The sequence below is a fragment of the Cetorhinus maximus genome, unplaced genomic scaffold (genome assembly GCF_964194155.1).
Source record: "Cetorhinus maximus unplaced genomic scaffold, sCetMax3.hap1.1 HAP1_SCAFFOLD_666, whole genome shotgun sequence".
NCBI lineage: Eukaryota > Metazoa > Chordata > Chondrichthyes > Lamniformes > Cetorhinidae > Cetorhinus > Cetorhinus maximus.
Window position 1 is genome coordinate 153,717 of NW_027596608.1, and position 13,440 is coordinate 167,156.

The window sequence follows — 13,440 nt, forward strand, 5'->3', positions numbered from 1 at the left end:
CTCTGATATATCCCACACCCCTCAATGTAACATTCTGTGATATTTCCCACATCCCTCACTGTAACATTCTCTGATATATTCCACATCCCTCACTGTAACATTGTCTGATATATCCCACACTCCTCACTGTAACACTCTGATACACCCCACACCCCTCACTGTAACACTCTGATATACCCCACACCCCTCACTGTAACATTCTGATATACCCCACACCCCTCACTGTAACACTCTGATATACCCCACACTCCTCACTGTAACACTCTGATATACCCCACACCCCTCACTGTAACACTCTGATATACCCCACACCCCTCACTATAACACTCTGATATATCCCACACCCCTCACTGTAACACTCTGATATATCCCACACCCCTCACTGTAACACTCTGATATACCCCACACCCATCACTGTAACACTCTGATATACCCCACACCCCTCACTGTAACACTCTGATATATCCCACACCCCTCACTGTAACACTCTGATATACCCCACACCCCTCACTGTAACACTGTGATATACCCCACACCCCTCACTGTAACACTCTGATATACCCCACACTCCTCACTGTAACACTCTGATATACCCCACACCCCTCACTGTAACACTCTGATATACCCCACACCCCTCACTGTAACACTCTGATATATCCCACACCCCTCACTGTAACACTCTGATATACCCCACACCCCTCACTGTAACACTCTGATATACCCCACACACCTCACTGTAACACTCTGATATATCCCACACCCCTCACTGTAACACTCTGATGTACCCCACACCCCTCACTGTAACACTCTGATATATCCCGCACCCCTCACTGTAACACTCTGATATATCCCACACCCCTCACTGTAACACTCTGATATACCCCACACCCCTCACTGTAACACTCTGATATATCCCACACCCCTCACTGTAACACTCTGATATATCCCACACCCCTCACTGTAACACTGTGGTATATTCCATGTTTCTTACTGTAACAAGCTGACTTATTTCCTTCACCACATCTTTTCTGTATAGAATTAAAATTGAACAATAAACATGTCACTAATATAACAGACTCTCAAAACCAATGCAATGTCTAATCCACTCTCCCCCAGTAATTCAGTGTGAGCACACTCCAGCTGGCAGTGAGGCTCTTGTGCATTGAGAGAGCTGCATGTCCCCTCCCCCTGTTGCAGTGCCCTCTCTATAATGTTCATCACAAGGCACTGACAGAACTTCTGATTTGACTCAAGTTTTGAATCAATATTTTCTTGTAGTCGGGACAAATATTCTCTTCAGACAAAAGATCCTTTGAATTTAATAAAAAAAACTATTTTGGTCATTTGACGTTTATTTGTGACCAGGACATTAGGCAAAAATTCTCGCCTTGTTTTGTGATTAAACAGCCTCCAATTACAAATATAGACACATTAAAGGGGCAAAGGAACAGAGAGACCTTAATATTGACATACATAAATCAGTAAAGATGGCAGTCTTATCAGTTGATAAATTGAGTCATAGAGTATGAAAGCAAATAAGTTCTGATGGACCTTGATAAATAACTTCTTAAGGCTGGGTGGTGGGGGGGTGCGGTGCGGGGTGGAATTTTACCTTTATAAACCCATAAACCCATTTGGAGTTGGGGAGTGTCTAGTAGAGCATGGGAAACCCAGAAGTTGGAGTTCCACTGCACAATGTCGATTTTTAACTCCGCAGTGTGTGTGCGACATCACCAACCAGAAGCCGGCCTAACTGACAGGCTTGACTTCCAGTCAGGCAGGACGTGGTCTGGAGGAGGACACAGAGCCAGATTCATGCCCCAACCCAGGGCGGGAGGCAGTTGTACTCAGTGGTGGGAGGGGAGGGCGATCTGGGGTGGGGGTGAGGTGCAGCACAGGAGGATCTGATCCCCGGAGTCTCGGTGTGGGGAGGGGGCAGGGTATCAGAGAAGCGGGGGAGGGGAAGGCCTAGTGGGGAGATTGGAAGGTTGGGAGAGTGTCCGATTGTGGAGGGTTGGCAAGGCCGGAATTCTGGATCCAGCTGGCAAGTGGAAAAGCCCTTACTTCCTGATCCAGCAGACCCTCAGGTGGGGTTCCCAAAATACGGAAACTCTGCCAGCAAGGGTCGAATTGCAAATGGTGAATAAAAATAAGGCGTGCAGCTTCATTATAATATTTAAATTGGCTCTGGGAGCGGATTGACCGCCCACCTCTGCTATGACACAGCAGTTGGTAAAGGCTGTTATTTAAAATCCCAGAGGGAAATGTTTAACAACTATCATAACCTATATTTTCAAGTGGTATAAAAGCAAAATACTGCAGATGCTGGAAATCTGAAACATAAACAGAAAGTGCTGGAAAATCTCAGCAGGTTTAACAGCATCTGTGGAGAGAAAAACAGAGTTAGCGTCTCACGTCCATATAGTTCTGAAGAAGAGTCAGACGGTCTTAAAACGTTAGCTCTGTTTTTCTCTCCACAGATCCTGTTAGACCTTTTTTAAGTGGTATGTTTGAGATGCAGCTCTAAATTCAGGAATCAGACCACCAGTTCTCGAGAGGTTTTTATATCAAACTACATGAGACATTTATTAATTTACACAAGTTAAACATATCCACATGGCTACAAATTATTCCTATCATAACTTTTTAACAAATTCCCAAACTAATCTCCACTAGGGCAACAACAACCCGTAGACTTTAAGCAGACATCAGGCAAAGCATTTTCACCTTACAAATTGAAAATGAGCTTCCTTTCACTTTGATTCCTTTGCAGACAGTTGTAGGCTTACAGCTGCTTTGATGTTACATTGCCTCTGCCCTGCACACACAAAACTCCCTTCTGTTATACCCAGCACTTCTCTTTGAATGTAAATTCTCATTGTATCACCAGGCCCTTTGAACTCCACCTCTTCTGACAATAAAACCCCTTTCATAGTACCATTGTTATTAGTAATATAAACATATTGCTTGGTCACTCCTAGCTCAGTGCAAAATTTCACCCCCAGTCTTTGAATTGTCTATTCAATAAAATGAAAATGTACCTCTACCTCTCTGTTTACATCTCAGAACTACTTTATGTCAAAGCACCCAGACTAGCTGGCTTTAATCCAGTTAAAACACACACAGACACACCCACAGACTAAACCTCTATTTAAAAAAACTAATTTCCCATAATATTGCATACATTAATAGCTTCATGACACCCCTTTTAAATCTAAAAGGGGACAGGTTAGGGTTGGGATTCACACTGTCAACAATTTACCACCCGTCTGACATAAACCCGCCATTTTGGGGTGTTAAAATTCTGCCCGTTGTGTCCAATTCTGGGCACTACCCTTTGGGGAGGACGCCACAGACTTGGAGAGGGTGCAGAGGAGATTTACCAGAATGATACAAGGGCTGCGGGACTTAGTTAATGTAGAGAGACTGGAGAAGCTGGTATTGTTCTCCTTAGAGCAGAGGAGGTTAAGGGGAGATTTAATAGAGGTGTTCAAAATCATGAAGGGTTTTGATAGAGTAAATAAGGAGAAACTACTTCCATTGGCAGAAGGGCAGATAACCAGAGACAACAGATTTAGGTGATTGGCAAAAGATCCAGGAGAAAATACGGAAAATGTTTTCGATTTGTTATAACCTGGAATGCACCAGCTGAAAAGGTGGTAGACATAGCTTGTATAATTACTTTCAAAAGGGAACTGGATGAATAATTGAAAAGCAGAAACTTGCAGGGCTATGGGAACAAGCAGGGAGTGGATCCAATTGGATAGCTCCTTCAAAGGTACAGTAGGCCAAATCAGATGACACAGGTACCTTCTGTTCTATAAATTCAATGACTCTATTTGCATGGGAACACTGCACTGACAACTGTAGATTCCCCTCTGGAATGTCCATGACAACCCAAGCCTGCTGGACTTCCTCTGGGAATGAGCATTGTTACGATCCCAGTTGCTGTTAATACAGGACAAGTCAGACCCCAGAGTGAAACCTGGGTTGATAGATCACAGCCACCTTCTCAAGGGCAATTAGGAATGGGCAATACATGCTGGCCTAGCCAGCGACGCCCACATCCCATGAACAAATAAACAAAAGACCTTAACTATCTTTTTAGAAACCGTGGAGATAAGTTACTGAACAAATTCATAGGAGTCTGCTGATGAACTTTTAATACAAAGAATAAAATATTTATTAAAACAAGATAAGTGAACTGTATTGCACCAGACAAAAAGATTGGAAAGATCTCAATTAAAACTCAAAAAGATGATTCAAATTCTTACTATTCTTTTACCTCAGCAATATCTTTACAGACACATAAACCAGTGAAGAGTTACCACTAACTCGACACAAAGGCTTCTCACTTGGGACTGGCACAGTTGCAAACATTTTTCTTCTGGTGAATTCCTGAGCATTCACTTGATGCTTCTTACCCAACTCGCATCGCTCCCCAAGACACCTAAAAACCACACTCTAAATTCACTGTTTCTTCAACTGCAGAGCAGAAAAATTAGTTTCCCAAACTCAGTCTTCCAATAGCACCTCCACTAAACTGACCACTTTACTGAGTCCCATACCTGGTTATTCAGTTAACTATTGTCCCACTAGCCTTGCAGCAGCTTTTCTTCTCAGAGGACTTCAAATCCCTGTCTTCTCTCTCCAACACGCACGCACTGAACTCTCTTTCTCTCTCTCTCTCCACTCCTGTCTTTTTTCTGTCTCTGTCACTGGATCACTATCGCTAAGAAACAGTAAAGCTTTTTCAACTTTTTTTTGTTTCCCAAACCACTGAACATCCATTACCTTTTAACCCATCTCTTTCAAACCTCATTAAAACTGTCTATATACAAACAAACCCAAAAGATCTGAAACCTTTCAATGACAAGTCTATTCAGATACCCAGGCACCAAGGTTCATAAATAAAACCTAAGTGAAACTGAAACCATTTTTATCTTTCTTAGCACATAAATATATATATAAAAATTAAACTTTAAATTATACATTGTTCATAATAATACATTTGGGAGAATGAAGAGAGGTCACACAGAGCATAACCATCTGCCAGGAGACCATATCAGCCAAAGATCTTCAGAGAACAATTCTTGCACCTCAGCTTTCGTGGGGTCCAATGCTTGAGAAGTCCTGACTTCACAAAAGAGATTGAGACAGAAATCTGCCAGCTGCTACAGCCACAACTGCAACCTCAAAACAGGACAAGGATAGCATTGGATGTGGCTGACATGGTTGAATAGTTGTGGGTGTAAGGCTTGTAGCAGTGCTAAGTGAGGGTGGGAGGAAGTGCTGATAGTGATTGTTGTTAGGTGGGTGATGAGTGCGTAGTGAATTGAGCAGTGGATGAGGTTAGTGGTTCAGTTAGTAGGATATGGTATTTGAAGATAAACTCACTTACCTTGGCAACTCGTGTCAGATCATCAAATTTTTTTCTGCACTGAATCCATGTTCTTGGAGCAACACACCTGGCACTGACTCCTGCTGCTACTTCTTCCTACTACCCCCTGAGCATCTATCTCAAGGGTCTCCTGCCCATCTCATGAGGATACAGGATGTCTCTCTTTCTCTCAGGGTCTTGCACGAAGACCTCTAATGAGTTGTCTGGAGACCTTGGTGTTTGCTCTTTCGCACGTTCAGCCTCAAATAAAAATAACCTTGGTTCACTTCTCAAAAAATTCCCATCGTTCCTTGCAGCCACAATGCACCTCATCTTTAAGAGGCGCAGGCTCCTTTTAAATAGTGCTAACCACTTGTCATCACAGCCCCTGCTCATGTCCAGCCAATGAACAGTCTAGGCAGGGACAGCTGGTTGCACACAGAAATCATGTAAAACAATAGGCAGCTTGAAATGAATGTGTTGCCTGCAGCGCAGTGAAGAGGTATGGGTTAATCACGTGGAATGGATTAATCTCAATCCCCACATCCATTTTGGGGAATTAGCTCCCATGATACCTGTCAGTACCTGCAACAAAAAAAGACATGCCGACATTTCAGATTCCTGAAAATGCTTCATTCCCCATCCCCCAACATTAATTACGTTGTGTTTTATTTTTATACATGTGTGTAACAAAATGAACATGTTTTGACAAGCTTGTGAATGTAGTCAGCTCTTTTGAAATCTTCTTTCTAATCAATTTGCCCTCTCGCTCTGTGCCCGCCCCACCACTCCGCTAACTCGTCCGACTGTACATCACCATGGAGAGTTCTCAATTCTCTGGAGCCAGTAATTTTCTTAATCTCTGATCCATCATCATCAGCTACCTGGTCTCTGGAACTCTGTCCCTCAGTGTCTCTCATCAATTCCCCCTCCCTGCTTTCAAAGGTTTCCTGTAAACCTATCAGTTTCACTAGGATAGTGGAGGCATAGATTATTTAAGAACCAATTGGTTATTGCAGAGATGTGACTTTAGAGCTTCAATTATCTGGGTGAAATGTACTCCCCCAGCTGTTAATACCATGTGGCCAATCAATCCCGGGCTTCCTCTCTCTGCCCATTTGATCCCTGGCTCCGTCTCACTGCCCAGTCAATCCCTGGCTCTCTCTCTCTCTCTCTAATAGATACCTAGCTGTCTCTCTGTCCCATTGATTTCTAAAACACTCTGTCCTGTCAGTTCCTGACTATCTCTGCGCCTTGTCCATCCCCAGTTCCCTCTGTGCTTGGCTCCCACTGTGTCCAATAGGTCCCTGGCCCCAGTGTGCATTACAGATGCCTGTTCTGGTGTCGTATTGATTCCTTGCTCCTAGTCCTGTGGATCCATGGCTCGGTGCAATGTACATTCCTGATTTATGTTATCATTTTGAACATTGTTGTGAAAGTAGAAAGTGCACGGAGTTTCTGATCTTCCTTTCTTCAGCCATGTGACTCAGATGACCTCATGGATCCACCCTGTGACCAGTGCATTGAGCCTGCCTTATGGAGAGAGAAGCGGCAATGCTGATCCTCAAGACCTTCCAGAATTCCGCAGCTGACAGAGACAAGGAGGCTCTGAGAACACAGACGGCGAGAATGAGAATCGATTGTTTCACCAAAACTGACCCCAGCAACTCACCACCCACCAGCAAGGTCCTGTTCCTCAAAATTCCTCAAAGAGCATCAACTGAAAAATGCTGTCGATGTTTTCAGTCTTTTATAAGCAAAATAGGGCTCGAATTATTGGGCATCTACTGCTATTGGTTAGAATGCTGATCTGACACCACGAGTTCAGTTCTAATTCAGGCCAGTAATGAGACTGCGATAAGTGAGTTTGTGCAGCCACAGCCCAGTTTCTCATTGACACAACTCCATAATGCAAGAATAAAATTTGCCCATTACCTTGCATTACATTTTTTAGCTCCTAATGTCCAAACCAGTGCTGTTCAAATCTGGATAATGTAGCAATGTTGCAGCAGGGTTCCTTCTACAGTTAAAAATAAGGCATTTAACTGGGACAGTCATCTAACCCCATGCTGTACCTGTCCTGGGAGTGTTTGATGGGGACAGTGTAGAGGGAGCTTTACTCTGTATCTAACCCCGTGCTGTACCTGTCCTGGGAGTGTTTGATGGGGACAGTGTAGAGGGAGCTTTACTCTGTATCTAACCCCGTGCTGTACCTGTCCTGGGAATGTTTGATGGGGACAGTGTAGAGGGAGCTTTACTCTGTATCTAACCCCGTGCTGTACCTGTCCTGGGAGTGTTTGATGGGGACGGTGTAGAACGAGCTTTACTCTGTATCTAACCCCGTGCTGTACCTGTCCTGGGAGTGTTTGATGGGGACGGTGTAGAGGGAGCTTTACTCTATATCTAACCCCGTGCTGTACCTGTCCTGGGAATGTTTGATGGGAACAGCGTAGAGGGAGCTTTACTCTGTATCTAACCTCGTGCTGTACCTGCCCTGGAAGTGTTTGATGGGGACAGTGTAGAGGGAGCTTTACTCTGTATCTAACCCCGTGCTGTACCTGCCCTGGGAGTGTTTGATGGGCACGGTGTAGAACGAGCTTTACTCTGTATCTAACCCCGTGCTGTACCTGTCCTGGGAGTGTTTGATGGGGACGGTGTAGAGGGAGCTTTACTCTATATCTAACCCCGTGCTGTACCTGTCCTGGGAATGTTTGATGGGAACAGCGTAGAGGGAGCTTTACTCTGTATCTAACCCCGTGCTGTACCTGCCCTGGAAGTGTTTGATGGGAACAGAGTAGAGGGAGCTTTACTCTGTATCTAACCCCGTGCTGTACCTGTCCTGTGAGTGTTTGATGGGGGCTGTGCAGAGGAAGCTTTACTCTGTATATAACCCCGTGCTGTACCTGCCCTGTGAGTGTTTGATGGGATAGTGTAGAGGGAGCTTTACTCTGTATCCAACCCCATGCTGTACCTGCCCTGGGAGTGTTTGATGGGAACAGAGTAGAGGGAGCTTTACTCTGTATCTAACCCCGTGCTGTACCTGTCCTGTGAGTGTTTGATGGGGGCTGTGCAGAGGAAGCTTTACTCTGTATATAACCCCGTGCTGTACCTGCCCTGTGAGTGTTTGATGGGATAGTGTAGAGGGAGCTTTACTCTGTATCCAACCCCATGCTGTACCTGCCCTGGGAGTGTTTGATACGACAGTGTACAGGGTGCTTTACTCTGTATCTAACCTCTTGCTGTACCTGCCCTGGGAGTGTTTGATGGGGACAGTGTAGAGGGAGCTTTACTCTGTATATAATGCCGTGCTGTACCTGCCCTGTGAGTGTTTGATGGGGACAGTGTAGAGGGAGCTTTACTCTGTATCTAACCCCGTGCTGTACCTGTCCTGGGAGTGTTTGATGGGGACAGTGTAGAGGGAGCTTTACTCTGTATATAATGCCGTGCTGTACCTGCCCTGTGAGTGTTTGATGGGGACAGTGTAGAGGGAGCTTTACTCTGTATCTAACCCCGTGCTGTACCTGTCCTGGGAGTGTTTGATGGGGATAGTGTAGAGGGAGCTTTACTCTGTATATAATCCCATGCTGTACCTACCCTGTGAATCTTTGATGGGGACAGTGTAGAGGGAGCTTTACTCTGTATCTAACCTCGTGCTGTACCTGTCCTGGGAGTGTTTGACAGGGACAGTGTAGAGGGGGATTTAATCTGTATCTAACCCTGTGCTGTACCTGCCCTGGGAGTGTTTGATGGGGACAGTGTAGAGGGAGCTTTACTCTGTATCTAACCCCGTGCTTACCTGCCCTGGGAGTGTTTGATGGGTACAATGTAGAGGGAGCTTTACTCTGTATCTAACCCCGTGCTGTACCTGTCCTGGGAGTGTTTGATGGGGACAGTGTAGGGAAAGCTTTACTCTGTATCTAACCCCGTGCTGTACCTGTCCTGGGAGTGTTTGATGGGGACAGTGTAGAGAAAGTTTTACTCTGTATCTAACCCCGTGCTGTACCTGTCCTGGGAGTGTTTGATGGGGACAGTGTAGAGGGAGCTTTACTCTGTATCTAACCCCGTGCTGTACCTGCCCTGGGAGTGTTTGATGGGGTCAGTGTAGAGGGAGCTTTACTCTGTGTCTAACCCCGTGCTGTACCTGTCCTGGGAGTGTTTGATGGGGACAGTGTAGAGAAAGCTTTACTCTGTCTCTAACCCCGTGCTGTACCTGTCCTGGGAGTGTTTGATGGGGACTGTGTAGAGGGAGCTTTACTCTGTATCTAACCCCGTGCTGTACCTGTCCTGGGAGTGTTTGATGGGGACAGTGTAGAGGGAGCTTTACTCTGTATCTAACCCCGAGCTGTACCTGTCCTGGGAGTGTTTGATGGGGACAGTGTAGAGGGAGCTTTACTCTGTATCTAACCCCGTGCTGTACCTGTCGTGGGAGTGTTTGATGGGGACAGTGTAGAGGGAGCTTTACTCTGTATCTAACCCCGTGCTGTACCTGTCCTGGGAGTGTTTGATGGGGACAGTGTAGAGGGAGCTTTACTCTGTATCTAACCCCGTGCTGTACCTGTCTCGGGACTTGACAAGTGTTAAAGGGAGCTGTATTTTATATCAATTCTAAATCATTCTGTACCTGCCCTGGGAGTGTTTGATACTGGTAATGGAAGAAAAATGTTCCTTTCCTCCAAATGTATACCTTAATGGACTCTTTTTCTCAAACCCTCCCTATCTAATCCCTAATAAAAGAAATAATTCTGTTTGTGGAGTGTGAAGTACTTTTTGGAGATGGGTGCACAATAAAATTCATCCTGTGTGATATCGATTTTTGGAGATCCAGCCTCATGCGACCCCCCATCCCAACCCGAACAGTACTGAAGGAGTGCTGCACTATTGGAGGGATTGTCTTCTTGGATGAGCCAATAAAGTGAAGCCCTGTCCCCCTTTACTGGAGGATATAGGAGATCCCTATGTGAAGAGCTGGTGAGCTCCCTGCAATGTCCCGGCCAATATTTATCTTTCAAACAACATCACTAAAACAGATAATCTGGACATTACTATATTGCTGTTTGTGGAGCTTGCTGTACACTAATTGGCTGGCACATTCCCTACAATAATGACCACACTTCAAAAGTGTGTGAAGAAGAGTCTTAAGGACTTGAAAAGTTAACTCTGTTTTTTTTTTCTCCATAGATGCTGTTGGACCTGCTGAGTTTTTCCAGCATTTTCTGTTTTTGTTTCAAAAAATACCTCCTTGATTGTAAAATGCATTGCAACGTCTTGAAAGGTCCTGAAAGATGCTGTATAAAAGCATCTTCTTTCTCTGAGCCAGATGTAGTCTGCAAGACCTTGATGTTTGAATTGTGATGTGAAGGTAATAGCTGAGTGTCTGCTGTTGAGTCTGTAACAGGGCATTTCTGCCCTTTTCAAACGGACTGACATTTCCAGTGGCTCATTTCAGCTACACTCATCAGTGGCATTTGTGCATCTGACAGAGAGTTAAAGCCAACTACCTTTCAAAAAGAGAGAGCGGCTCCAAGCTCCTCACCTTCATAGCAAAGGAAACCATCCAGATGAAAGGGGGGAGCTGCATACCAATGAGTTTTGACACGCTATTCAACTAAGTGAGCCATCCCAGCCTCACCCAGCATAAACACCGCCCACTTTTCAGCAGATGTCATTGGGTCAGGATTAGTGCAGGAACCCCTGGCCTGATCTTCCCATCCTTACTACAAGGCACTGAAGCCAATTTTAGCATTGCTCCCCTCAAGTGCCCCTCTGCAAACTGAGCACAAACCTGAGCATTGAAAGTGTGATCCCTTTGCACTATCAACCTTATGTTCACTCTGTTAAAGTGATGGGTTCCCTCTGTTGCCAGTGAATGTGTCAATCAGTGAGGAGCAGGGTCTGAGGTGTTTGCAGTGTCACCAAAGACACTCCTTCACCGCTGTTACACTGTTAACCAGTATCAGAACAGGCACCCGGTGAGATAGAGTCACTCCTCAACATACAAAGGAAGCTGTGCAAACAAGGCAACCTCATGAGGAAGCGAACAGCATTCCAAGCAGCTCTGAACGTGACCCGACATTGTCAGCCCTTCACCCTCCACCCCATGTAAAAAACCGGAACACTTCCCTGGGCAAAGCTCCAAGGGCCCACCCTGCAGAATCGCTCGAGCAATTGAACCCCAGCACAATTCCACCCTCAGCAGCTGTAGACATGATGGACGCAATATCAAACAACAGCACAGCAGCCTCCTTGCCTGCCCCTGCTTTCATTTACTTCAACCCAAATCCCAGAATAACTTCATAACTGTTTGATTAACCTTTAGGGTAGATTTTCTGGTTTCGCTCCACCAGTGGCAACAGCACCTTCAGCTGCCTAGAGGGCCCTCAGCTCTGGAACTCCCTAGCTAAACCCGTCCACTTGTTTACTCACTCTCTCCTTTGAGACACTCCAAAATCTCCCTCTCTCTCCAAGCATTTGGTCACCTGACCTAACATCTCCTTCTGTGATTTGGCGTTGAATTTTATATAACGCTCCTGTGAAGCATCTTCGGACATTTTATTATTGGCCCACACAGGCCCCGGTGTAACACTGACTCACACAGGCCCCGGTGTAACACTGACACACACAGACCCCAGTGTAACACTGACTCACACAGACCCCAGTGTAACACTGACTCACACAGGCCCCGGTGTAACACTGACACACACAGACCCCAGTGTAACACTGACTCACACAGACCCCAGTGTAACACTGACACACACAGACCCCAGTGTAACACTGAACTCACACAGACCCCAGTGTAACACTGACTCACACAGACCCCAGTGTAACACTGACACACACAGACCCCAGTGTAACACTGACACACACAGACCCCAGTGTAACACTGACTCACACAGACCCCAGTGTAACACTGACTCACACAGGCCCCAGTGTAACACTGACTCACACAGACCCCGGTGTAACACTGACTCACACAGGCCCCAGTGTAACACTGACTCACACAGACCCCAGTGTAACTCACACAGACCCCAGTGTAACACTGACTCACACAGACCCCAGTGTAACACTGACTCACACGGACCCCAGTGTAACACTGACTCACACGGACCCCAGTGTAACACTGACTCACACGGACCCCAGTGTAACACTGACTCACACGGACCCCAGTGTAACACTGACTCACACGGACCCCAGTGTAACACTGACTCACACGGACCCCAGTGTAACACTGACTCACACGGACCCCAGTGTAACACTGACTCACACAGGCCCCAGTGTAACACTGACTCACACAGACCCCGGTGTAACACTGACTCACACAGACCCCGGTGTAACACTGACTCACACAGGCCCCGGTGTAACACTGACTCACACAGACCCCGGTGTAACAGTGACTCACACAGACCCCAGTGTAACACTGACTCACACAGACCCCAGTGTAACACTGACTCACACAGACCACAGTGTAACACTGACTCACACAGACCCCAGTGTAACACTGACTCACACAGGCCCCAGTGTAACACTGACTGACACAGACCCCAGTGTAACACTGACTCACGCAGACCCCAGTGTGACACTGACACACACAGACCCCAGTGTAACACTGACACACACAGACCCCAGTGTAACACTGACACACACAGACCCCAGTGTAACACTGAACTCACACAGACCCCAGTGTAACACTGACTCACACAGACCCCAGTGTAACACTGAACTCACACAGACCCCAGTGTAACACTGACTCACACAGACCCCAGTGTAACACTGACACACACAGACCCCAGTGTAACACTGACACACACAGACCCCAGTGTAACACTGAACTCACACAGACCCCAGTGTAACACTGACTCACACAGACCCCAGTGTAACACTGACTCACGCAGACCCCAGTGTAACACTGACACACACAGACCCCAGTGTAACACTGACACACACAGACCCCAGTGTAACACTGAACTCACACAGACCCCAGTGTAACACTGACACACACAGACCCCAGTGTAACACTGACTCACACAGACCCCAGTGTAACACTGACTCACACAGACCCCAGT

The 13,440-nt window shown here is 46.2% G+C and overlaps 1 protein-coding gene across 3 annotated transcripts in view; it reads left to right on the plus strand.

The window, feature by feature from the left end:
• The window catches only part of stxbp4 (syntaxin binding protein 4), a 149,671-nt gene extending 139,546 nt beyond the window's left edge, over positions 1-10,125 (plus strand). For 2 of the 3 annotated variants that reach the window (XM_078535805.1, XM_078535804.1), the window contains one exon: positions 6,858-7,668. In XM_078535805.1, the coding sequence (XP_078391931.1) occupies positions 6,858-6,972 (115 nt within the window). In that variant the 3' untranslated portion in view covers positions 6,973-7,668. Of the gene's footprint in view, positions 1-6,857; positions 7,669-7,897 lie in introns of those variants that run through there. The other variant, XR_013574566.1, reaches the window with a different exon arrangement.
• The last annotated feature ends 3,315 nt before the right edge of the window (positions 10,126-13,440 follow it).